General features: G+C 55.7%; 1 protein-coding gene across 4 annotated transcripts; it reads left to right on the plus strand.

Annotated features, from left to right (window-relative positions):
- The first annotated feature begins 907 nt into the window (after positions 1-907).
- On the plus strand, positions 908-21,809 carry EGFL7 (EGF like domain multiple 7). Of its 4 annotated transcripts, XM_064170889.1 has the most exons (10): positions 908-1,020; positions 7,065-7,133; positions 13,607-13,792; positions 15,421-15,543; positions 15,723-15,835; positions 16,537-16,632; positions 17,987-18,151; positions 19,062-19,126; positions 19,417-19,579; positions 21,478-21,809. In XM_064170889.1, the coding sequence occupies exons 3-10, from the start codon at positions 13,713-13,715 to the stop codon at positions 21,498-21,500; spliced, it is 828 nt and encodes a 275-aa protein (XP_064026959.1). In that variant the 5' UTR covers positions 908-1,020; positions 7,065-7,133; positions 13,607-13,712; the 3' UTR covers positions 21,501-21,809. The 4 variants fall into 4 exon arrangements, with proteins under 4 accessions (XP_064026959.1, XP_064026958.1, XP_064026960.1 ...); XM_064170888.1 differs by lacking the exons at positions 908-1,020; positions 7,065-7,133 and adding an exon at positions 9,311-9,418; XM_064170890.1 differs by lacking the exons at positions 908-1,020; positions 7,065-7,133 and adding an exon at positions 10,111-10,226.
- Positions 21,810-22,903: the final 1,094 nt, after the last annotated feature.

The raw sequence follows: 22,903 nt of genomic DNA on the forward strand, positions 1-22,903 counted from the left end.
AGGCTCTGAAGGAGGCCCTGGGGCTGCAAAGGAGGCCCTGGGGCTGTGACAGAGGCCCTGGGGCTGTGACAGAGGCTCTGGGGCTGTGAAGGAGGCCCTGGGGCTGTGACAGAGGCCCTGGGGCTGTGACAGAGGCTCTGGGGCTGTGAAGGAGGCCCTGGGGTTGTGAAGGAGGCCCTGGGGCTGTGAAGGAGGCCCTGGGGTTGTGAAGGAGGCCCTGGGGCAGTGGAGGAGGCTCTGGGGTTGTGAAGGAGGCCCTGGGGTTGTGAAGGAGGCCCTGGGGCAGTGGAGGAGGCCCTGGGGCTGTGAAGGAGGCCCTGGGGCAGTGGAGGAGGCCCTGGGGTTGTGAAGGAGGCCCTGGGGCTGTGGAGGAGGCCCTGGGGTTGTGAAGGAGGCCATGGGGCAGTGGAGGAGGCTCTGGGGTTGTGAAGGAGACCCTGGGGCTGGAAATGAGGCCCTGGGGTCATGAATGAGGCCCTGGGGCTGTGAAGGAGGCTCTGGAGCTGCGGGGGTCGCCATTAGCCCCCTGCCAGGGGCCACGAGAGGCGTGGGCTGCCAAGCGAGGCCGGCGGGCAGCGGGCAGCAGCCATCTTAGGCCTGGCGTGAGGCGTGAGCGGGCAGCTGGTGCTCTCGGTGTGGCTGCCTGCTCTCCGCCCGTGGCCGTGCCGGTGGCCGCGGCCTGGGGGTTCCGCCCCGCGCCCCTCTGCCCCTCCGGCCGTGTTTGTTCTCCTGGCGGCGCCTGTTATCAGCGCACAACACACACAGGAAGTCCTGTCTGGGATTGTCCATCCCCGGCCTGATTTATACAGGAAGAAAAGCATAAAAAGCCTCCCTGCGCCTCGGCAGCCACCTCCTGCCCGCGCGCGGCCGGCTGCTGGCCATGCCGGGGGCTCCGGGCAGCCGCCTGGGCCCGCTGGACTCGGGGCGGCTGGGCGAGGATGGGCACCAGCGGCCGTGGGCGAGCGTGGCGGCGGCGGCGGGGCCGCTCCCGGTGCGGCGGGGGACAGCCAGGTGCCGCAGGTACCGCAAGGGTCGCAGCTGCCAGCGCGGCTGGCGTGGAGCGCAGGGCATGGGGTAGGTCGGGTGGGATGGGTAGCGCTGGGGGCGGCAGGGGTGTGCCCGCAGTAGGCCAGATCCTGCAGGCTCCAAGGGGGTGTTTTGCCCCAGCTAGGGTGGAGATGGTGGTGGCCACTGACACGGCTTTGGCAAAGGGCTGCTGGAGCAAAGAGGGGTTCAAAGCATCCTTTGGCTGCTTCAGCAGTCGAGGAGCATCCGTCCCCAAAGTGGGGTTCAAAGCATCCTTCGGCTGCTTCAGCAGTCGAGGAGCATCCATCCCCAAAGTGGGGTTGAAAGCATCCTTCAGCTGCTTCAGCAGTCGAGGAGCATCCATCCCCAAAGTGGGGTTCAAAGCATCCTTCAGCTGCTTCAGCAGTCGAGGAGCATCCATCCCCAAAGTGGGGTTGAAAGCATCCTTCAGCTGCTTCAGCAGTCGAGGAGCATCCATCCCCAAAGTGGGGTTGAAAGCATCCTTCAGCTGCTTCAGCAGTCGAGGAGCATCCATCCCCAAAGTGGGGTTCAAAGCATCCTTCGGCTGCTTCAGCAGTCGAGGAGCATCCATCCCCAAAGTGGGGTTGAAAGCATCCTTCAGCTGCTTCAGCAGTCGAGGAGCATCCATCCCCAAAGTGGGGTTGAAAGCATCCTTCAGCTGCTTCAGCAGTCGAGGAGCATCCATCCCCAAAGTGGGGTTGAAAGCATCCTTCAGCTGCTTCAGCAGTCGAGGAGCATCCATCCCCAAAGTGGGGTTGAAAGCATCCTTCAGCTGCTTCAGCAGTCATGGAGCATCCATCCTCGAAGCAGGGTTCGAAGCATCCTTTGGCTGCTTCAGCAGTCATAGAGCATCCATCCCCAGGGCTGGTTTGCTCTTCAATCTGCCCCCCCCCGGCACTCAGGCTGTTTGCCAGGAGCAGAGAGCTCAGAGGGTAAATGTTACCCTCGCAGAGGTAGGGGAAGGCTGCAAACGCTTGCACAGATAGCTGTGAGACAGCTGGAAATCCTTAGCACATCTCCTTTCTTTCTACAACTCCTTCCCTTTCTCTGCCTGCTTTCTGAACACCTCTGATACAACACCACTGTTGTGCATCCTTCCACCTGCACTCTCTGTGTCAGCTCTCTATCCCTTCTGGCAGCACACGGAGCAGTGCCACCCAATCTTTGCACAGCAGCACCCTCAGCTGTGACCCTGTGCTGCTGATTTTCCCCTGCGCTGGTGCAGAGTTTGGTCCCTGGACACAGGCAGGACATGGGGGCTGGATGGGGCTGCAGGCTGCAACTGTCCCTGTTCTCCTGCAGACCTGAGGCTTCCCCTGGCTAAGAGCCGAGCCTGGAGGGTGCTGTTGGTTGAAGGCAGGAGTTCAGCAAAGCCTCTTAGATCTATAATGGTGGAGCTGGGTGATTTGCACACTCTCTGTTTGCAGCTCCCTCTCTTGTCATCCTGACCTGTGGCAGGTGCAGGCAGGAGGATTTGCCCACAGATTGCACCAGAGGAGGTTGAGATTGGATATTAGGGGAAATGTCTTTACTGAAAGGGTGCTCAGGCATTGGAACAGGCTGCTCAGGGAGGTGGTGGAGTCACCATCCCTGGAGGTGTTCAAGAAACATGTAGATGTGACACTTTGGGACATGGTTTAATGGCCATGGTGGTTTTAGGACAATGGTTGGACTCAGTGATCTTAGAAGTTGTTTCCAGCTGAGATAATTCTCTGATTTTATGATATCAGTGGGGTGTTTTGGGCTAGGAGGCTGGCTGTGGGTAGGAGCAGCTGGGTTACCCAGGCACTGGCTGGCTGTGCTGGGATATGGAGAAGGACCAGGGCAGTGAATGGCTCTCAGTAGAAATAACCTGGAATGCTCTTGCCCAGGGTCTAACATTCAGGGAAACAATTCACTGGGCAGAGAATCACAGAATGGTTTGGGCTGGAAGGGACTTTTCAAAGGTCATCTAATCAAACCCCCAGTCAAACAGATCCAACCATAAGAAGTAATAACAAGGCTTTGTCAGTGATAAAATCAATTTTAAAGAGGATTGGGAAGCTCTGCCACTGTCTGGGATGCTGTGAGAGACAGAAGCCCAGAAGTGGAGCCTGAGCCTTCTCAAAAATCCTTCTCTCCTCTGGGTAGCAGCGCAGGAGACTGTGCCTGCCCTGGCAGCTTGGATGCTGTTCCCTGTGAGGCAGCATTCATTGTGTCAATGGAGTTAGTACCTCTCTCTCTCTGCTTTTAAACCACCAGCTCCTCTCTGCTGTTAAACCACCAGCTCCTCTCTGCTCTTAAACCACCAGCTCCTCTCTGCTTTTAAACCACCAGCTCCTCTCTGCTCTTAAACCCCCAGCTCCTCTCTGCTTTTAAACCACCAGCTCCTCTCTTCTGTTGAACTACCAGCTCCTCTCTGCTGTTAAACCCCCAACTCCTCTCTGCTCTTAAACCACCAGCTCCTCTCTGCTCTTAAACCACCAGCTCCTCTCTGCTCTTAAGCCACCAGCTCTTCTCTGCTTTTAAACCACCAGCTCCTCTCTGCTTTTGAACTACCAGCTCCTCTCTGCTTTTAACCAACCAGCTCCTCTCTGCTCTTAAACCCCCAGCTCCTCTCTGCTTTTAACCAACCAGCTCCTCTCTGCTGTTGAACTACCAGCTCCTCTCTGCTGTTGAACTACCAGCTCCTCTCTGCTGTTACAGTACCAGCTCCTCTCTGCTGTTACAGTACCAGCTCTGCACAAGTTCCCCAAGAGGTGAGGAAGAGAAATTGAATCTGGGCTTTGGGCTCATGCTGCTGCAGATGGCTGGGGCTGGGGATGCAGGCTTACAAACTGCATCAAATTAGAGTAAACGAACCTGACTGTCAGCCACGCCGGCAGCAGGGCATGGTGAAACACGGAGCAAGATTTAACTTGAGGCTTCAGACCAGAAAGGATCTCTGCAAACAGAAGGGAATGAGCAGAAATGTCATTTCACTCTCCCTCCTGTCTTCCCAGCCAGCGCTCGGATTTGCATCCTGCCCCCTAGCCGGGGAGGTGGCTGCAGCCCCACTTTGTGCACGTCTCTGGAGCTGGAGACTTTCTCCTGGTAGAGAAGGTTAATCAGGACACAACCCACTCTTGTGCAGGCTGCTCTCTCCTGAGCTGCCCACTGAGGTGGCTGTGATGAAGGGACCAAGCAGAGCATTCAACAGCTATTCCCCTAAGCACTGCCTGGGGAGTGGTTCACTGGGAAAGCAGAGAGGGGACAGCGAGGTGGGAGAACATTCTCCACTGACTAATGCCCCTTTTTGCCAGGGAAATGTCACAAAAAGCCACAAAATTAAGTTTGTTCCTGGGTGAGGTGAATCATCTCTCAGCTTTTATGCAGCAGCCTTTGCTGCCTCCTCTAAAAGTAACTAAGAACACATCTGTGTGCACACGAGAGAAGGTAAGCCTGGCTGCAGGATGTTGCCCTGTTCAGGCATTTGGGTTTTGCACAGCTACAGCTGGGCTGCTGGAGGTCTTTATGGCCACCTTAAGTTATCACTTACCAGTCCTGAGACACTTCATGCTTGTGAAGTTCTTAGGCAAAAAAAAACCCAAACCCAAAATCACTTTATGGGAATCTTGGTTCTAATATGTGCTACACTGGGCAATGACAGGCTGAGAGCTGTGGGCCAGGTACTTTCCTTGGTTTGACCTGCTTTGATCCCACTGCCACCAGTGGACTCCTCTAGATTTCCACTGAGATAGCTGCAGCTGAGGCAAGAAGAACAACATGGGACATAATAGAATAGTAGGAGGTCATTTTCTGAGTTCTGCAGGACAGGAGCTGCTCCAGAGCCTACATTTTGAAGTGTGGAATTTACAAACAGCCTTATGAAAAGCCTGGGCAAAAGAGTTTGTCCTTGACCTGGAGAAGCCATAGCCCTTTTTATCCAGAAGCACCAAAAACTCCTCTTGCTTTAGCAAGTGCTTCCAGTTCTGTGCCAGCCCCCTGTGGAGGCCAGTGAGGGCCCATTGTATGCAGCAGCTACAGGGTCAGCCATGGCTGGAACTAGCTGGAGAGTTTTGCATCTCTATGTGTGTCACTCTCCTGCCTGTCTCCTCATCCATCTCCCTCCATCTGTCTCTTCAGCACCTCCAGCCCCAGGTTGGGAAGCTCTGGTGCTCAAATGTGTCCTATTAATTGTGATGCCCCTCTCTCAGGAGAGGGTTCTTGATCTTAGTGCTGATCTTCTGTTAATTCTCCTGTTTTTCATTCCCTTTTCATGCCTGCAGACCTAGAGCAAGGTTGAAATCCCCCAGCTCCACACACCCTCACATTGGATGGGGCTGAGTGATAGGTTGGATTGGATGACCTTGGAGGTCTCTTCCAACCTCGTTGATTTAATGAGTCTATGATTCTCCTATCTTACCTACCACTCCGAGGGCCCAATCCACCACGGATGCACCCAGGGTGATGCCCGATCTGGTGCCACTGCCTAAGTGGGTCCAGTGTGCTCCAGAGGTCTGCAGGATAGGCTGTAGGTAAGGGGGAAGAGTGTGTGAAGATCTCACCTTCAGAGCCAGCCCAGTGCTCAGGCTGAGCTCTTCTCGGGGCCAGCACTTGGCACGCCTCAGAGCTCACACTGGTGGTGAAAGCAGTGGGAGACAAGGAGATTTGAAGTCGTTAAATCTAAGAGGGAGGCTGGGAAGAAACATTTCTTTCCTGGCTGGGAGACAAGCATTAGTATTAGTGGGAGTACACTTCTAGGAGAAGGCTTTGGAGAAAACATCTGAAACACTGGGCCGGGGAGGACTTCAAACTCAGACAGATTTGCCGGCAGCAGCCAAAAGCTTTTGCTGCTATTGTCAGGAGCTCGTCACACCAATGTGAACAGAGCCAAGGGATCTGATCTTCCCCTGCTCTGAATGGGCATAACTCCTCTGCTTTCCAGGGAACTCTGCCAGGCAGCGTCCTGGGGGAGTTCTTCCCAGCATAATGAATATTAGCATATAAGACACTGAACCCTCCCTGAGAGCAGAGGATTAAATGCTCTTTTAATGGCCCATATGCAGTCCTTAAGCACTGGCATGGGCACTTGGTTGAGCAAAGATTTGACCCCGTAAGTGGGACTGCAAAGCAAATATTTTGCAGTTAAAACATTTGGAGGGCTTTAAAATGCTGCAGTGCTGTTAGCAACAAAAATGCCTAGAGACTGGGGAGGCTCCAGCAGAGACCCTGCTTAGTCCTGTGCTGAGTGTGCTGAGTGCTGTGGGGGATGCTGTGCCCACAAGTCCACCTCCTTCTTCACCATCGAACTCACACTGGGGATCCTGGGGACTTATGCAAACCCCCTGGGCACTTGGGGGTTCCTGTCCCTAGCTGAGTGTGTGTACATACTGAGGGTGGTAAAACAGAGTGCTGGGTGCAGCAGGTGGGATCACAAATCAGTGTACGGCAGCTGGGGTGCAGCCAGGAGAGTGCCAGTGGGAATGGGGCACTCTGCTTCCCTGGATTCTTGGGAAATCCCAGGCTTGGGCATTGAGGAAACTGCTGGAGGGGATCCAGCCAAGCCTTGGTACTGGGTTAAGTGGAACCAGGGCTTCTGCTCTGCTCAGCCTTTCCTTGTACCCATTACCTGCTCAGCCCCAAAAGGTACAATGGCACCGTGGGTGTGCCTGGCCTTTCCCACCAGGGCCACAGCAATGTGACCTATGCTGCAAGCTCAGTGAGCAAGGGGAGGGTCAGGACCCACAGGATGCTCCCAAAGCACCCTCAGTGCAACCTGCACTGCAGAGAAGGGAAGGGCTGAGCCTCCCTGCGCTCCACCACCAGGATCACAGCGTCCATATCTCTACAGCACACCAGGGAGTCTCTGCAGTGTGGCCTCAAACACGGGCACTCTGTGGCCACGATCCTGCTTTTGTCCTCCAGCCCACTCCACAAAGACCTTTGGGAGCATCCAGGGAACTCCACATCAGGTCCATCATGGGCAAGGGCTGGGTGGCTGGTCTCTGCCTACGTGACAAGGGGAGTGTAACAGAGGGCTTTTCCTGTTCTGACAGTAGGAAACCACGATGCTCCTTAAGGAAAGGATCCTGGCCCGGGACAAATGATGGAGCACTGCAGATAAGGTGAGTGTCTTGGCTGTGAAATGAGATCCTGTGCTTGTCAGTATGATCAGGTGGAGAAGCTTTCCACTGGCTTCCAAATGTGTTTTGTAATGACGAGAGAAAGCTGAGTATCAGGCTCCCTGCATCTCCCACACACACCAGAAGAAGCCAGCAGCACTCTGTGCATAATGAGATAATTACCACCCCTCCAGGGCTCTTGGGAAAAGTTGCCTCTGCTTGGTACTGATGAGATGAGTGAGCTGAAATCATTCCCCAGAGGAGGGCTGGATGCAGACAGTGAGCAAACCTGTTTGCTGTGTAGCATGGAGCTGAGCTTCCACCAATACCAGCCAGCCTTTTCCCAGAGGGATCCCACTTCCCATGCTCTCCATCTCCCTGGCATCAAAACTCCATCTTCACCAGCACATCCCAGAGCTGATTCCCCTCTGCTCTGCTCCATTCCCCTGGGAGGACCTCACCAAAGCAGTTTATGCTCTGTTTACACGGGTCCACCTGAGAGCTCCGCACCGACCCATCTATCACCCACCAGCTTCCCTGCTGGGTGCAGCACAACCTGAGGCAGCTGCAGCCCAACCAGCAGCCTCAGCATATCCCTGAGGAAGCAGAGTGATCTCAGTTGCTCTTTTGGAGCCATAATTGTTTGAAGTGGTAAATATTTCCTTTAAATGCCTCCATGCTTTAAAAAGAAAAGAGAAAAGAAAAGGAATTGCAAAGCTTAATGGGAACAAATATTCCCAGGGGGCTGTATCCTGCCTTTCATTTGCACATCAGCCCCCTGCTATCCTGAAGGCTGACTCTGTGCATGGGCAGGAGCCTAAATCGTTGGAAAAACAACAAACGTCTGTGCTCTGCTTTCCCAGAGAAAGATGTAGACAAAACAAGTGGCACTTTGGCACCAAGTGAACTGCAGAATTCCCTTTGGTAAAGAATCAGCTGTTTAGGAGAAGCCTCTCAAGGCGTGTGGGGGGGATCAGCCTGTTCCATCCCCAGGCAGATGTTGGCAGGCTGGTGGAGCTTCACCCTGTGTGGGTCTGGGTTAGGGTGAATTTGGGTGTCTCTATGAGTCGATCTTCACACTGGGGAGGACCCCAAGGAACCTTTGAAGCATCCATTAAGGAACTCAGCCTGGCCTGGCCTGGCAGCTCATTGCCTGCCTCACAGAATCATAGAATGCACAGCATTGGAAGGGACCCTCAAAGGTCATCTTGTCCAACCCCCGAGCAAGGAGCAGGGACATCTCCAGCTAGATCAGGTCGCTCAAGACCAAATCAATCCCAGCACGATCAGAGTGGAAGTGGCCTCTGGAGGTCACTACTCCAGCCTGGCTGCTAACACAGGTCACCCACAGCAGGTTGCCCACAATGACGATGTGTGGGTGGGTTTGGAATCTCTGCAAAGAAGAGATTCCGACCTCTCCTGGAGGACTTTGCTGTTGAGACGAGCTCAGGGGGATTAACAAGGCAGGCTGTGGACCATAATGTGTGTTAAATCTCTCACACGGGGAGCGATGATGCTTCCTCTTGGGGGTGCAGAACCAGCTACAGTAGTGTTTTAACAAAGAGAAATAAACTTGCCCTGCCTGCAGCGCTGCTGATGGATTATTTCACCTGAACGCCCCTGAATGAGGAGCTGGGGGATCTGCTCAGATCTCCCTCTCTTGTCACTGCTCCCCTGCCCACCCAGGTGAGCTGATCTGGGAGAGAGACGAGGACCTTGTGTCCTCAAAGCACAGGGCACACAGGAACAGGCTGGTGGGGCTGGGGGCTCTGCAGGTACAGCTCCGGGTCGATGTCAGGGCAGGGACTCCCCTGTAAGCTCATCTCCATCGGGGTCAGCGCAGCAGCAACGATATCTAGGCTACAGCATCAGCATGTCCCCGAACCTGGGCTGGGCTTCTCCAGGGGGTCCAGCCCCGTCCCTGCATGTCCTCTCACGACCGGGCTTCCCTGGGGGGACCAGGCTTCTGCAGGGGGTTCCTGTCCTGTCTCCGAATATCCCTCTAGGAGCAGGCTTCTCCGAGGGTCCTGCCCTGTCCCTGCCTGTCTCCCGGCGGAGCCAGGACACCTCGGCGGGGGCAGGTGGCGGCTGGTGGGGGCCGGCGGGGCGGGGGCAGGCGGAGGTTCCCCGGGCCCCGTCGCTTCCCCCCAGTCGGGAGGCTCCGCTTTCCTCCCCGCCGGGAGCTCATTGGGCCGGGGCGGAGGGACCGGCTCGGGCCGGGGGAGGAAATGCGCGGGGGGCCGCGGCACGGCGGCGACTCGGCGGCTTCGGCACCGCCGCCGCTCCCGGTGAGTCCCCGGCGGGCGCTGCCCGGGGTTGGGGTTGAGGCGGAGAGGGGTGGGGGGGTTCCGCGGCCGCATCCCCCGGCGGGGAGGGCCAGGCGGAGCGGGGAGCCGGGGGTGGTTCGTGGAGCGGGGCTCGCTGCGGCGGCGGGGGCGGCCCGGCAGGGGAAAGCGGCCCGGGAGGTGCCCCCGGGGCGGTGGTGGCGGCGGGCAGTGCCCGGGGGTGGCGGGCAGGGCTTTGCCTGCCACGGGGTTGCAGCGACCCGGGGAGTGGGGCTCCGGCCTGCTGCGGGCCGGGGGGAGCATCCCTGCTCCAGGCACCGCGGTACCGGCGGCTCTGCTGCCCGTTCGCCGTTCCCCTGTCCCTGTGCCTTGCTCTGTGGTGCTTGCATCCCTGTGCCCTGCACTGTGGTGCTCTGTATCCTCGTGCCCTGCTCCGCTGTGCCCTGCTCCATGCACCCCGTTTCATGATATCCACTTCCCCGACCCTGCTCCGTAGTACCCATGTCCCTGCAGCCTGCTCCACATTGTCCAGCCCCGTGGTGCCCGTGCCCCGGTGCCCACATCCCCATGCCCTGTTTCATCACGCCCACATCCCTGTGCCTGCACTCCGTGGTACCTGCATCCCACCCCACGCGGAGAACAGTTTGTCAGGGACAATCTATTTCGCTGCTGCTGCTGCTGCTGCTCCTTTCCAGGAGAGTTTGGCTCTGGGGACACAGACCAGGTCCAGGGGGCGATTGGGAGCAGTCGTTTCACCTGCAGACCCAAGCCATGCTGTTTGAACAAGTGCTGCTGCCTCCTTCCCGTGAGGGTAATTCCATCCTCTTGAGGGTCTGGATTCTCCTCCGCCCGTTAGCAGACGGCCGCCAGTCCCTGCTGCTGCCCTCAGCTGGTGTTTGAGCCCTGGTTCCACGGGCAGAGCTGGATGAAGCCCTGCTCGCCCCGCGGTTGTAGTTCCCCCGTTGTTAGGCAAGTGCAGGCTTGGGAGAGTTACAGGCATGCTTCTGGCTGGGGGGAGAAGAACCTGCAGGCTCACAGGAGCTCATGGCCGGCCGAGGAGGAGACTTTGCTGCCCATAAACCAGCAGAAGCTCAGGTGCATGCACATAACTTCACTTGCCAGAGCAGGCAGCTTGACCTCTTCAGCTGAGAGACTAGAAAAGGCAATGACAGAAACTCTCTACTTTGTTTTTTTTTCCTTAATGAAAACAGTTTCTTTAAGTTTTGGGCTTTAAAAGAGAGGAATGAGAATGGGCAGTGGCAGGAGGCTGGAGGCTCTGCAGCAGCTTTAAGGAAGCTGATTTTTTTTTTAAGCCATCATATTTTCCACTTTTGAAACTTTTTCTCTCCCCCCCCCTCCTTTTTTTTTTTTTTTTTTTTTTTTTTTTTTTTTTTTTTTTTTTTGGTATGAAGCAACCATAATTTTCTGACCCAGAGGGATTCTCTAACCACTTGAGGTAGGGCAGTGCTGCTCTGTTTCAAAGTGAACAAACAAACCCTCTGTATTTTAGGCTCGTGCCCTGCTCTTCTTGCCTTCCCCACAGGGAAAGCTCCCACAGCAGTCACGGGAATGCTGTGGGAGGATGGAGGTGGTTGGCAGGGTTTGACTTACAGGCTTCTGCAGAAGCACAGCTAAGCTTGAGATCTGTGGCTGGAAGGAAATGTCTGTCCCAGTATAGCTCTGGGAAAAGCTGGCTGAGCAGTGGGGAGTTTGCGCATCTCTCTACACTGAGTGGCCCTGGGATGTCTCCAGGAGGACAGTGAAGAAACCTTGTTTCTCCCCAACATTTTCTTAACCTTAACCCTGCAGGTCAAACAAGATTTGGTTTCTTTTTGGTGCAAATACCAAATACTAATCATTAGAAGATGAGATTTATTGCTGTGTTTGGAGATTGGAGGGCTAGAGGCTTTGTGTAACCCCATTGCACCCCACGTCCTCAAGGCGGGGCTGGCACAGAGATGAGGAGCATAGAATCACAGATGCTTTTTTAGGGGGTTGGAAAAGCCTCCTAAGATCATTCAGTCCAACCACCAACCTGACACCACCCCATGGTGGTGTCCCCAAGTGCAATGCCTACACCTCTGCAGACCATCTCCAGGGATGATGGCTCCACCACCTCCCTGATGAGCCTGGGCAAGGTGAGCACACTGCTGTCCCTTGCTGTGCTAAAGCACCCTCTCATCCTCTGCAGTGCTGCTAAGTTCAGGGATGAGGGGGTGTCCCCACAGCATTTTATACCCCACACAGCCAAATTTTTGTGACACAAACCCTCCCCATTGCTTAGCCATGCAGAGCCATGTGCCCTGCTCACGGGATGGGCTGGGTCCCTGGGAAGGGGCTGCTCAGCCAGTGCATGGAAACACCTTTGATACTAAGGGATGGGAAGGTACCAGGCTGGTTACTCCTCAGATGCAAGTCTCTCCAGGCCTCCATTTCTTCACCTGCACAAAGGAAGAGTTGGTAGAGTGTCTTGAGGAAGGCCTTTGAGACCAGCAGGGGCTACAGGTTTGGGATGGTTATCCCAAAGAGCTTAGCTTGGAGCTAGGAATTATCCCAAAGAAGTTTGGAGGTGAAGTTGCATTCCCAATCCCACATCACTTGGGGATTTTAGAGTTTATTTGCAGCTCCTCATATTTGCTGTTTGAGAATGATGCTTCTTGTTGTGTTGCCTCCCTATAAAGCTGTTCCCAAGGCTTAATCAGAAAGACTGATTCATTAACTGTGCTCAGCACTGCTCAGGCCACACCTGGAGTGCTGTGTCCAGTTCTGGGCTCCTCAATTCAAGAGAGATGTTGAGGTACTGGAAGGTGTCCAGAGAAGGGCAGCAAGGCTGGGGAGGGGCCTGGAGCAGAGCCCTGTGAGGAGAGGCTGAGGGAGCTGGGGGGGTGCAGCCTGCAGCAGAGGAGGCTCAGGGCAGAGCTCATTGCTGCCTGCAGCTGCCTGCAGGGAGGCTGTAGCCAGGTGGGGTTGGGCTCTTCTGCCAGGCAGCCAGAAAGAGAAGAAGGGGACACAGCCTCAAGCTGTGCCAGGGAGGTCTAGGCTGGATGTTAGGAGGAAGTTGTTGTCAGAGAGAGTGATTGGCATTGGAATAGGCTGCCCAGGGAGGTGGTGGAGTCTTTGTGCCTGGAGGTGTTGAAGCCAAGGCTGGCTGGGGCACTTAGTGCCATGGTCTGGTTGCTTGGGTAGGGCTGGGTGCTAGGTTGGTCTGGCTGAGCTTGGAGCTCTCTTCCAACCTGCTTGATTCTACGATTCTACTCTATTTTCCCTTCCTTTAACTGCTGCCATCCAGAGGCCAACTGTTTTGTTTGGGTTAGAGATCGATATTGTTACTGACCTTCTTCAGCCTTGTCCTCTGCTAGAAAATCAAAGCCTCCTTAGTCACCCCTCGGCCAGTCCTGGCCCTGCTGTTGGTACATGCAGCCCCCACAGCACTTCTCTGGCAAGAACTCGTGTTCTAAAGAGAGGAGGATCAGGTTTCAGCATCTTGTGTGGTGGGAAAAGGCAGTTTTACAATGCTGTATGGATTAAGAAATTATGGGCCATTGTTTTCCCCTTGCTGCCTGAAACTGGCAGCGTATTTCATCTGACACAGGTCCCTCAACAAGCAGTTGTGTGGCCCCTCAAGTCACAAGAACGTCTCCTGCATATCCAGCCAACCATTCTGGGCATTATGAGCCCCATCCCTGCCAAATACTTAAAGCCAGGTTGGATGTGGCTTAAGGATGTCCCTGCTCACTGCAGAGGGGTTGGACTAGGTCACAGCATCACAGAACTTCAGAGGTTGGAAGGGACCTCCAGAGATCATCAAGTCCAACCCCCAGTGAGCAGGGGACTAGATGGACTTTTCAAGGTCCCTTCCAACCCATAGCAATCTGTGATTCTCTGGGGTCACTCACTGCCACAGCAGTGAAATGAGTGGGGCAAAGTGGTTATATGCATGGAGGAGCATTCACCTTGCCAGGGATTCACAGGTCGCTCGTGTCCTCTCTTCTCCATGCCACACTGCTCAGCTGCCAGCAAGTGTGCTCCTGCCCCAGCCCCCTGCACTGCCCTTACAGGCTTTGTGCACACCCAGCATCAACCCTCTGATCCCCCCAGCAGAATGGGCTGCCCCCACCCCCCATGACTCCATCAGATGTCACCAACTGGGGACAGATGCCACATGCCCACAGTGCTCTTCTCTCCATGCAGGGTTGCCCGCTGAAGGGTGAGACATGCAGTAGGAGACAGTGCTTCACACCACAGAGCGAGACTCAGCCGTGCCACACAGCCTGGGGCACCACGGGAGGGACAGGACATGCACCACATCAGCTGCCTCCTTTTGGGACTCCTCTTCATCCTCAGCATCACCACTACTGGCAGCTTTGCCCAGGCAGGGTAAGCCCTCTTGTTGCCTGCATCTCTTGGGTGTGCTCCTCTGCACATCACAGCGAGATGCATCCTCTCCAGGTGAGGAGCCCTGCTGAGCCAACCAGCTGCACATGAGTGAGAAGCTCTCTGGGCTGGTGAGGAGGTGGGAAAAGGCTCTGCTGAGTCCTCCTGGGGCAGCTGGAGCTCTGCAGCCCTTCAGCGGTTGTTCGCTTCGTTACTGAAGTGAAAAAGCCTCTCAGATGATCTCCCTGACTCCATTAGCTCCGTGCAGAGGACGCAAAGAGACTCTGGCCTTTTTGTCTGGGAGAGTCAAAAGCTGAGCAGGACCTGAGCTCCTCCTGAATTGTCACTGTCTCTTTCAAGCATCTCCTTGCACAAAAACACACTTCCAGGTTTGCTGTCCCGCCAATCGATCCTTGCAAACAAGCCGTCAGAGGAGGGTGCACACAGCTCTGAGGATGCACCGTCCTGGGGATGCAGGCATGAAAAGCCCCCGGGATGCTGCGGTCCATGGTCCTGCAAGCCTGGGATTGGCAGCTCTAGCAATCGCCCACCCCTTCCTGGGAAACAGGGCTAACACAGCACCCTGCCTCCCAGCACAGCTCAGCTCCTGCTGGCTCAGAAGGAGCCCAGAGCTCGGTGCCCCAGTTTTTTCCCAGCCGAAAGGAGCTGGAGCTCAGCGCCCACCCCTGAGATGCTGCTCACATTCTGCACAAAATCCGTTTTCACACACTGCAATTCTCTCCCTCTGGCACCAAACCTCCTGCGTCCTGGTGGGCACTAAAACCACAGCCCAAATTCCTCGCTCACACAGGCAGGCTGCAGCTCTGGCTTTGTTCTGCCCGTTGCAAGACAGACAATTGCCGTTTAAGAGTTGCATCTCCTGTAGCACTAATCAGTGAGGCTGAGAGGCGTTTGCTGGAGTTAATGGAAGCCATCTGATGTCCATGCTAATTCCCAGGCTTTTTACTCTAGTTACTAATTGGGCTGGGAGGCTGAGGCAAGTAGATGAGTTCCTCAGTGGGACTGACCTGCTTGGGCTGGAAAATGTGGGGGGGAAAAGAAGAATTTTAAAGCAAGACTGCTTTGGTTGTTAACCTTGGGAACGTTTTTGCCTGGCTCACGGTTATCTCAGGGTGACTTTCATCTGGCCTTGACTTCTCTTTTTGTTTCCTTGTGGTGAGCCTGACCCTTCCTGTGCAATCATTCATCTCTCAGTGGCCACAGGGATATGTGTTGCAGGAGTACAAACATCTCAGAAAGGAAAAATCCACCCAGAAAGTGAGCAGGGAAGGAAGGTGATGAATGGAAGAACTGCTTTGAACAAATCTTTCCTAAATCAGGGCCTCAACTGCTCCCCTGGGACGGGGTGAGTGTACGAGGAGGCGTCAGTGCCTTTGCTCAGGGGCTGAGGAGGAAGAGCAGCCTGCAGAGCTCAGGCTTTGCGTCGCTGCCCCCAAACAGCTTGAAGTCCTCCCGGGTCACTGGGGCAATTAGCCACTGCTGTTTAAATGGCCCTTTGTAGAGAGAGGCTGTCAGGCTACGTCCTGGGCTGGTGTAAATCAGTGCAGCCCCTCTGGGAGAAGCAGGGGGCTGGTTTTTGGCTGGAGCCTGACCTGCTTCCCTCTCTGCAGCCGCAGGGTCTGTGCTGTGACGCCGCAGAGCCGCTCGGCCGCCCACACCGAGTCCCACGTCCAGCCTGTCTACCAGCCCTACCTCACCACCTGCCAGGGCCACCGCCTCTGCAGCACCTACAGGTGAGGCCAGCTGCCTGCTGCTCCCTGAGAGCAGCCACCCGGGGGGGCTGTGGGAAGGGGGAGTCCTGCTTTGATCTATGGGGAAGCGGCTCCCAGGTCTGACCTGCTGGTGTTGGAGTGGGATGTGGGCTTGGAGTGGGTTCTCCTTCACCCTCCTCAGCCTCATCCTTGTGTTGCAGGACCATCTATAGGGTTGCCTACAGGAAGATCTACAGGCAGCTGCCCCAGTCCATGGCTTCATGCTGTCCTGGCTGGAGCAGAGCTGACAACCATGCACTGAGCTGCAACAGAGGTAAGAAGCAGCTGTGTCACCCTGGTGCCACCTCTTGTCCTTCCAAGGGACAGGGTAGCTCAGCTGCTGGAGGAGGCCCCAGCAGCCAGCTCGCTCATTTCCCAGCGCTCTGCCTCTCAGGCAAATTCTCCCTGCAGGAAAGCATTTCAATTTTCAACGTCACAATCAAATGTGGTTCAATTTGTGATTAATTCCCAGCCTTTCTCTGCTGCCTCCCAGGCCTTTTTCCTTGGGGATCTCTTATTAACTTTGTAGTCACCAGAGGATAAATAAAATGACTAAGTAGTTTCCACATAAATCAGCAGTAATGGAAGAGAAATGCTTTCAGGAAGCAATTGTGATGTACAGCACAACCCAAAGGCAAAACATCATTGGTGCCCAGATGAGCTCAGAGCACTGCACTGGGGGCTTCCCAAGGCTTGCTGCTGCCCCTCAGCCCTGTCTCCTCCCAGGTTGCTGGCTGCAGGTGCTTTGGCCTCTTTCCAGGTTGCAGAACCAAGGTCCTGTTCATCCCATCCATCCTGTGCCCTGTACACCCTGGTCAGATCAACCCCACCACTAGGCTGGGGCAGAGCATCCTGGGCCGGTGCTGGTCTGTATTTGGGGGGTATAGGTGTGCACACACATCCATGGTGACAGGGGATGGAGCATGGGACCCCCAGAGCTGCCCACTGATGCTTTGCTTGTGCTTGGTCCCACAGCTCTCTGCTGGATGCCGTGCCAGAACGGTGGGAGCTGCACCTTCCCTGGCAGATGTGCCTGCCCACCCGGCTGGACAGGGAGAGCCTGCCAGACAGGTACTGGCTGTGACATTCCCCTCCAGCTTCCCTGCATTGGGCCTGCCCCACAGCTGCCGGGAGAGCTCATCTGAGGAGCAGCAGGGCTGCCATGGGGCTTGGCCCACAGAACGACCCCTTGGATGGGGGGCAGAGATGGCTGCTGACCAGGCCTGGTGCTGTTCATACCGTGGAGGAGAACCAGTGCCACCCCTCTGCACACACACCTCCACACTGCTCCAGGGCAGCAATGCCTGATGGTCTGACCAGGAAAGGATGGGAAGCTCAGCTCCCAGGAGAGCTCTGACCTCCCTTTGGCTGCCCCAGCGCTCCCAGCCCTCATGTGCAGCCCAGACATCCACATTTGCTCTCTCTTGCTGCTCCAGGCTGGGCCCACGTGAGCAGAAGCTGCTCTCTCTAGGACTCTGCAGCCAGCAAAAGGCTTTCTACACTCGTGGGGTGGGCTGGAGATGGTGTGTTGCTGATGACCTATCTCCCAGGCCTTGCAAACTCTCTCTGTAAACTAACACACCCATTTGCTGCAGAGACTAAATCTGTAAACCAAAAATCTCCGGGGGTGGAGTGGAAGCAGGGTGATCTCCAGGCACTGAGCTCCTCTCCAGCAGGAGAGCAGCCCCAAACCACAGGGAATTCGAGCAGTGTGGGGCACACCAGGAACGTGCAAGTCCCCTGCCACGGTGTTTTCCCAGCTTTCTGCCCTCTCCACAAGGCAGAGGAGGTGGCACTGACCCACGCTGGGCAGGGCTGAGCGCATCGCTGACAGCTCCGGCGCAGGGGGAGAGGATTTTCCCATTGCCTAAACCAGATTTGGCCGGGCGTGGGAAGCGGTTCAGCTCCTTCTGCTTTGTGGGAACAGCTTTAATAACTCCCCCGTGTGAGGAGAGGTTACTGGGTTTTGTACACACTGAAAGGCTGATAGCTCCTCGCCACGGCTGGCTGGAACCAAAACCCCGGCCGTAAATCCAGGATGAGAGCCGAGCGCTGCCCGCGCCTGCCCGGAGCTGGGACCTTTGTGACCACGGCTCTTGCTTCTGGCTCTTTTCTGGGAGAGCAGGCAGAAGGGAGGAGGCTGGACCCTTCCCGTGGGGCTAGCCCAGGTTTACTCCGGTGGGTGCAGGAGGAAAAGCTGTCCCAGGAATGTGTGCTCACACCGGGCAGCGCTGAGAGCACCCAGAGCTGAGCTCCGAGCAGGCTCCTGCCCAGCCTAGGGTCCCATCACATCCCCACCCTGTGCGAGCCCGCACGGCTCCAGCGAGGGCAGCAGGACCCCTGCTTGCAGGGCTGAGCTGGCTGCAGCCCCGCTGAGCACCTCCCCACCAGCCCTGCCCTCACTGAGCTGGACCTCTGCTTTCAGACGTGGATGAATGTGCTGGGCAGAGCCACGCGTGCGACCAGCTCTGCATCAACACCGCCGGGAGCTACCACTGTGCCTGCCAGGATGGCTTCAGCCTCGCTGCCGACCACAAAGCGTGCCAGCCCCTGGTGCCAGTGCCTGAGCCAGAAACCTTCAGCCAAGCAGGTAACCTGTCACCCCCCTGCAGGACAGCCCTGGCTGCTTGCAGTATTCAGCCAAAGGTGGGATTAACACTCAGCGTTGCAAGAGTGGCAAGGGACAGGAGAGGGGACACCAGCCAGAACCCCTCGGCTTTATTGCCAGTGACTCAGGACTCCCTTTCTACCACCCAACCAACCTCCCCTGCGCACAGCTCCAGTGGAAGGGTGACAGAGCCTGGCTGCGGCATGTGGCGTGCAGGATTCTCTCCATCATCATCATCATCATCATCATCATCATCATCATCATCACCACCATCCTCCTCCTCCTCCTTCCCGCAGGGCACGCCCGGAGCCTCGCGGAGCGGCGGTCAGCGCTGGCGCCGGCCCATTATTACTTTTGGTACGCGCTGTGACACTTCAAACTCGTACCGTGAGTAATAATGCGCTGTGGCCAGCACAGGCATCCAGCACCCGGGAGAGCACAGCACCTTCTCTACGTGCCCCACAAGCCACCATCCTTTAGCCCCTTGCCCAGGGCCCTCAGCAGGGACCCTTCGTGCCTAGCATGGGACAGAGCTGACCCAGGTGCTAACGGCGAGGCCAGGCTTCAGCAGACGTTTTACCGTTTGGGTATCACCACACTGCCTGGAGATCCCCACTTCGTCGCAGGTACTGCAGTAGCAAAGAGAGACCTCTGTGTAATCCTGCTGTGTTAGCAGCAGGATTAGATGTCAGTGCTTGCAGCAGCTCTTGAATCCCACTGATGCTCCCAGGGCTGGTCCCAGCAGGACATACTCCAGAGGCTTACTAGGAGAGGGAGTGGAAAGCAGCAGAGATTGGCCTGACCCTTGCAGTAGTGTCTCTCCTCAGCACCTTCCACTTCAGCTCAGGCAGTGGGCTGATACTCACTGATCTTCTCTTGCTCCTTCTTCCAGGTGCCCACAGTGAAATGAAGGAAGAAATGAAGGACCTGAAGAGCAGAGTGGAAGCACTGGAGCAGGTGAGCTTTCAGCACACACCTCTGCCCTACCACAGCTAAAGGCCAAGCTCAGCCAGCTCCTTCCCCAGGCTGTTTGCAGCCAGGGTTTCCCTCCCTCCTGCCCAGCTCTATTTTTAACACCACGCTGGCCTCACGCTGCAGCGATCCCAGCTGCGCTCCACACTGCTCCTCCAGCCCAGCAGCCCTTTGAAGGCAACCAAAGCCCCACAAGCTACCCAACATGCTACATCCCACCGGGTGGTCCTGCTGGCTGGAGGAGGACATGCTCATGCCTCCCTTTCTGCCCACAGAAACTCCAGTTGGTGCTGGCCCCCTTCCATGACCTCATGCCATCTGCACCGGAGGACGTCGGTACAGACCCTATCAGCCGCCTGTCCCACTCCCTCCAGCAGCTGGACAGAATAGACTCCCTGAGTGAGCAGATCTCCTTCCTTGAGGAGCGACTGGAGACATGTAAGTGCCTGGACAAAAAGCAGGGCTGAAGTACTCCACCCACACTGACCAGGGTAAGCAGATGTGGGCCAGCCAGATCGGTAACACATACGCCACTATTCATCTGCATCTCCCTCGAGCTCAGCAGCCTGTAATTAATAAAAGCTGAACACAAACAGCCCATTAGCTTCATTTCCAAGCTGCTTCTATGGCTGCTAGAAGGGCAGTCAGATGGTGCAGCCAAAAATCATCAGATCAGCACATGGAAACGTGGCTCTGGGGCACAAGTAGAGGGAGCCCACAAAGAGCCTCAAGTTAAGCCTCGCACTCAGTGCCCTCATCGGCTGCGTTCCCTTCCTCTACTGTTAAGAAAAGAAACTCCAAGGTCTTGGGAAATTAACAGTCCAAAGAGTCAACCAGGAGGGTTTAGGGAGCGTGTGGAAGCTGTTAGATTTATAAGCCTGGGAAGTTTTAGGCATTTCTTTTTGAAGTCTACACACCAGGTCTTTGCTGAGCACTGGACCAAGGAGGGTCTCCTAAGGAGCAAGCTCTGAAGAACAGACACTGGTGAGAGCTATCAAGTGTGAAATGGCTGGAAGAGGAGGGGGTGCTGCCTGGCACAGTCCTCTCAGTTCTGAGGTGTGTGCAGTGCTCCCTGGAGCTCTGCAGCTTGACTCAAAGCAGAACACAAAACATATGAGCACTTGAATTTGATAGGCAGCTCTTTGCAGTTTGTTTTCCCATTAAACAATTCCAGTCAAACACATCCGAGGAACTGGACCAGCTCAGGAGCTGGTGCTCGGCGGCAGCAGCCTGGTGCTCAAGGTAGAGGCAGTGAGGGTGCTTGGAAAGGCTTAAGGGGACACTGTTTCAGGGCATATCCAGTCCCAGTTCACTGCCTGCAGTAATGGCTTAGACATAAAAGACTTCAAAGAGCTTGTCTGAAGACTAAGGAGCTGCAAATTGACACTTAAAAAACATCTCAGGAAGGGGCACTCAGCAGAACTTCAGAGTGTTCCGGCAGACCAAGGCTCCTGGTGTTGCCCTGTACATATTATTAGTGACAGCACAGAGGAATGTGAGCAGTATCACAAGGTAACATGGATGTGTTCCAAGGGATGACTCCAAAGTCCTGAAGTTAACTTCTGCCAAGCCCCTTCCGGCAAGCAAAACTTGTTTTTGTCCTTCTCATGGTCTTGAAAGTCCCTGGAGAACACGAGGCTGTCCATGTGCACTGCAGCAAGCAGTGGGGCTTGCAGGGCATCCCATGGAGAGTTAAGTAGCTGCTCATCTTCTGGGCCTTGTGGAGCATTTCACAACTGAATGCTCAGATGCAGCTGCACCTTCCACTTACCTGCCCAGCAGGGATGTGTGCGAGGGCTAAAAGTCATTTTTGCTTCTCTATCCCACCAGTGAAGGCAGAAGGTCTCTAAGCCAGAACAATTTTAGCCCCTCTAAGTCTGAATTACCTCAATTCAGCACAGGCTGTCCCTGCTCAGCTGTGACACATTTACCAGCATGACAGACAACTGTGTGTGGCTATGCCACAGTTTTCCCATGGGGTCCCTTCCCCAGCCCCTCAGGCTCTGGGCTTCAGTGAGCAGCAGCTCCTGATTACTGTCACACAGAGCCACTGGCTGTGTCTGCGTGGGGACAGGCTGGTGCCAGCCTCCTATCCTGGGGCAGGCAGTATTAGTGGCATGGTCCAGGTGAGGACTGTGGCATGCTAGTGAGTGTGATGCATCCAGACGTGACAGGACAGAGCCAGCATGGGGTTGCTGGCCAAAGGAAAAGCAGCAAGTATGGGTGGCACTCACAGAGGACGAGGTGAACCTCATCCCTCTTGAGAAAGGAGACAAACCAAACCCAGGCTAACAACATCACTGGACTGAGTTTTGGTTTTGTTTCCATCTTCACAGGTTCCTGCAAGAATGAACTTTAACCAAGTGCCCGAGGAACTGCAGCAAGCTGAGTGCATCCACAGCTCTTATCTCATTCTCCAGCCCCAGGCTGGGGGCAAAGCCACATCATCTACAGGAAGGCACAGGGTGGCAGGAGAAGGCTAGTTTCCCATCAGCATCTCCATTGTTTTCTCTTCCAGCTCACCTTACCAAAGGTCACACAGTTGCCTCCAAACTGGACTCTGAGCCCTCAGCATCTCACCCCTCTTCTTTGGAGAGGCAGCAAATAAATGCCTTCTCCTGTGCCATCAGTGCTCACCTAGCTGTGCCAGAGACTGGCTGTATGTGAAGCCCTATGGTTGTGCCTTTTACTCACCATTACCTTGGGACATCATCTGCAAGGGCATAGGGTGGGTGTGCTGCCCACCCAGTGCAGCACAGACCTGACTGGGCAGTACAGCAGCTTGCCCCACCTGCTGCCATCCAGACAAGGTGGGGACAAGTCTTGTGTTTGGAGGACCACAGCAGAAAAAGGTCCTGTGGCAGAGGGGTAGCCCCAAGCTGGGCATCACAGCAGGAGATGGGCAAACCTGGTCCCTGCAGAGGTGCTGCACTGGCTGGGTACAGGGAGCAAGGCCCACCCCTGCAGCTTCTGGTCTGCTCTCTGGGACCAGCCTCCCTCCATGAGCACTGGAGGTTAGCTGGTGCCTCACTGCTTTTTATCATGGCAGCTGCAGCAGCCTGCTCTGGATTCACCTGCTCCTGCTGCCAGTCACTGCAGAGCAGTGACTAGGGTGGTGCTATTACCTGAGGGTGCAGAGAATCTCTTTCCACTTGCTTTAAATAGAAAACCTTTCCCTGGGATGCTCCTATAGAATTGTTTTGGTTGGAAAAGACCCCTAAGGTTGTCCAGTCCAGCCACTCTCTAGCTCTACCAAGGCTGGTGCTAAAGCATGGCACTCAGCACCACATCTCTGCTTCTCTTAAATGCTCCCAGGGACAGGGATTCAGCCAGCTCCCTGTTGCAGTCTTTGAGAGACATTTCACTGAAGAAGTTTCTTCTAATGTCCAACCTAAACCTCCCCTGGTGTGACCTGAGGCCATTTTCTCTTATCCGTCATCAGCACAGAGCACCCATGGGCAAACCTGTGCCACTCAGTGCCAGCAGGGCGAGGCTAAGGAGGAAGGGAGAGTCCTGCACAGCCCTAGGCTGGGGAGTGAGGCCTGGCAAGCCCAGGTGTTTACACTGGCACAGGCAGCAGCTCTTGGGACAGCCAGTCTGTGCTGGAGCCAGCAGCTGCTGCATTAGCAGCCTGTGGCACTTTGTCCCTGCCTCCCCCTTGGCACTGTTTGCTCAAGCCCAAGGACACTGGCACAGCAGAGCAGGTGTGGCCCATCTGGTACACCACTTTTCTACCCTGCAACAGGGTGCTGCAGAGGCTGT

This window comes from Pogoniulus pusillus, chromosome 35 (genome assembly GCF_015220805.1).
Source record: "Pogoniulus pusillus isolate bPogPus1 chromosome 35, bPogPus1.pri, whole genome shotgun sequence".
Lineage (NCBI taxonomy): Eukaryota > Metazoa > Chordata > Aves > Piciformes > Lybiidae > Pogoniulus > Pogoniulus pusillus.

Bases quoted from the DNA above. Each gene is read 5' to 3' on its own strand.
- EGFL7 (XM_064170889.1), top strand. From the start codon at position 13,713: ATGCACCACATCAGCTGCCTCCTTTTGGGACTCCTCTTCATCCTCAGC. The intron at 16,633-17,986 runs GTACTGGCTGTG...CTCTGCTTTCAG, and splicing joins AGGGAGAGCCTGCCAGACAG to ACGTGGATGAATGTGCTGGG. The intron at 18,152-19,061 runs GTAACCTGTCAC...TCCTTCTTCCAG, and splicing joins AGAAACCTTCAGCCAAGCAG to GTGCCCACAGTGAAATGAAG.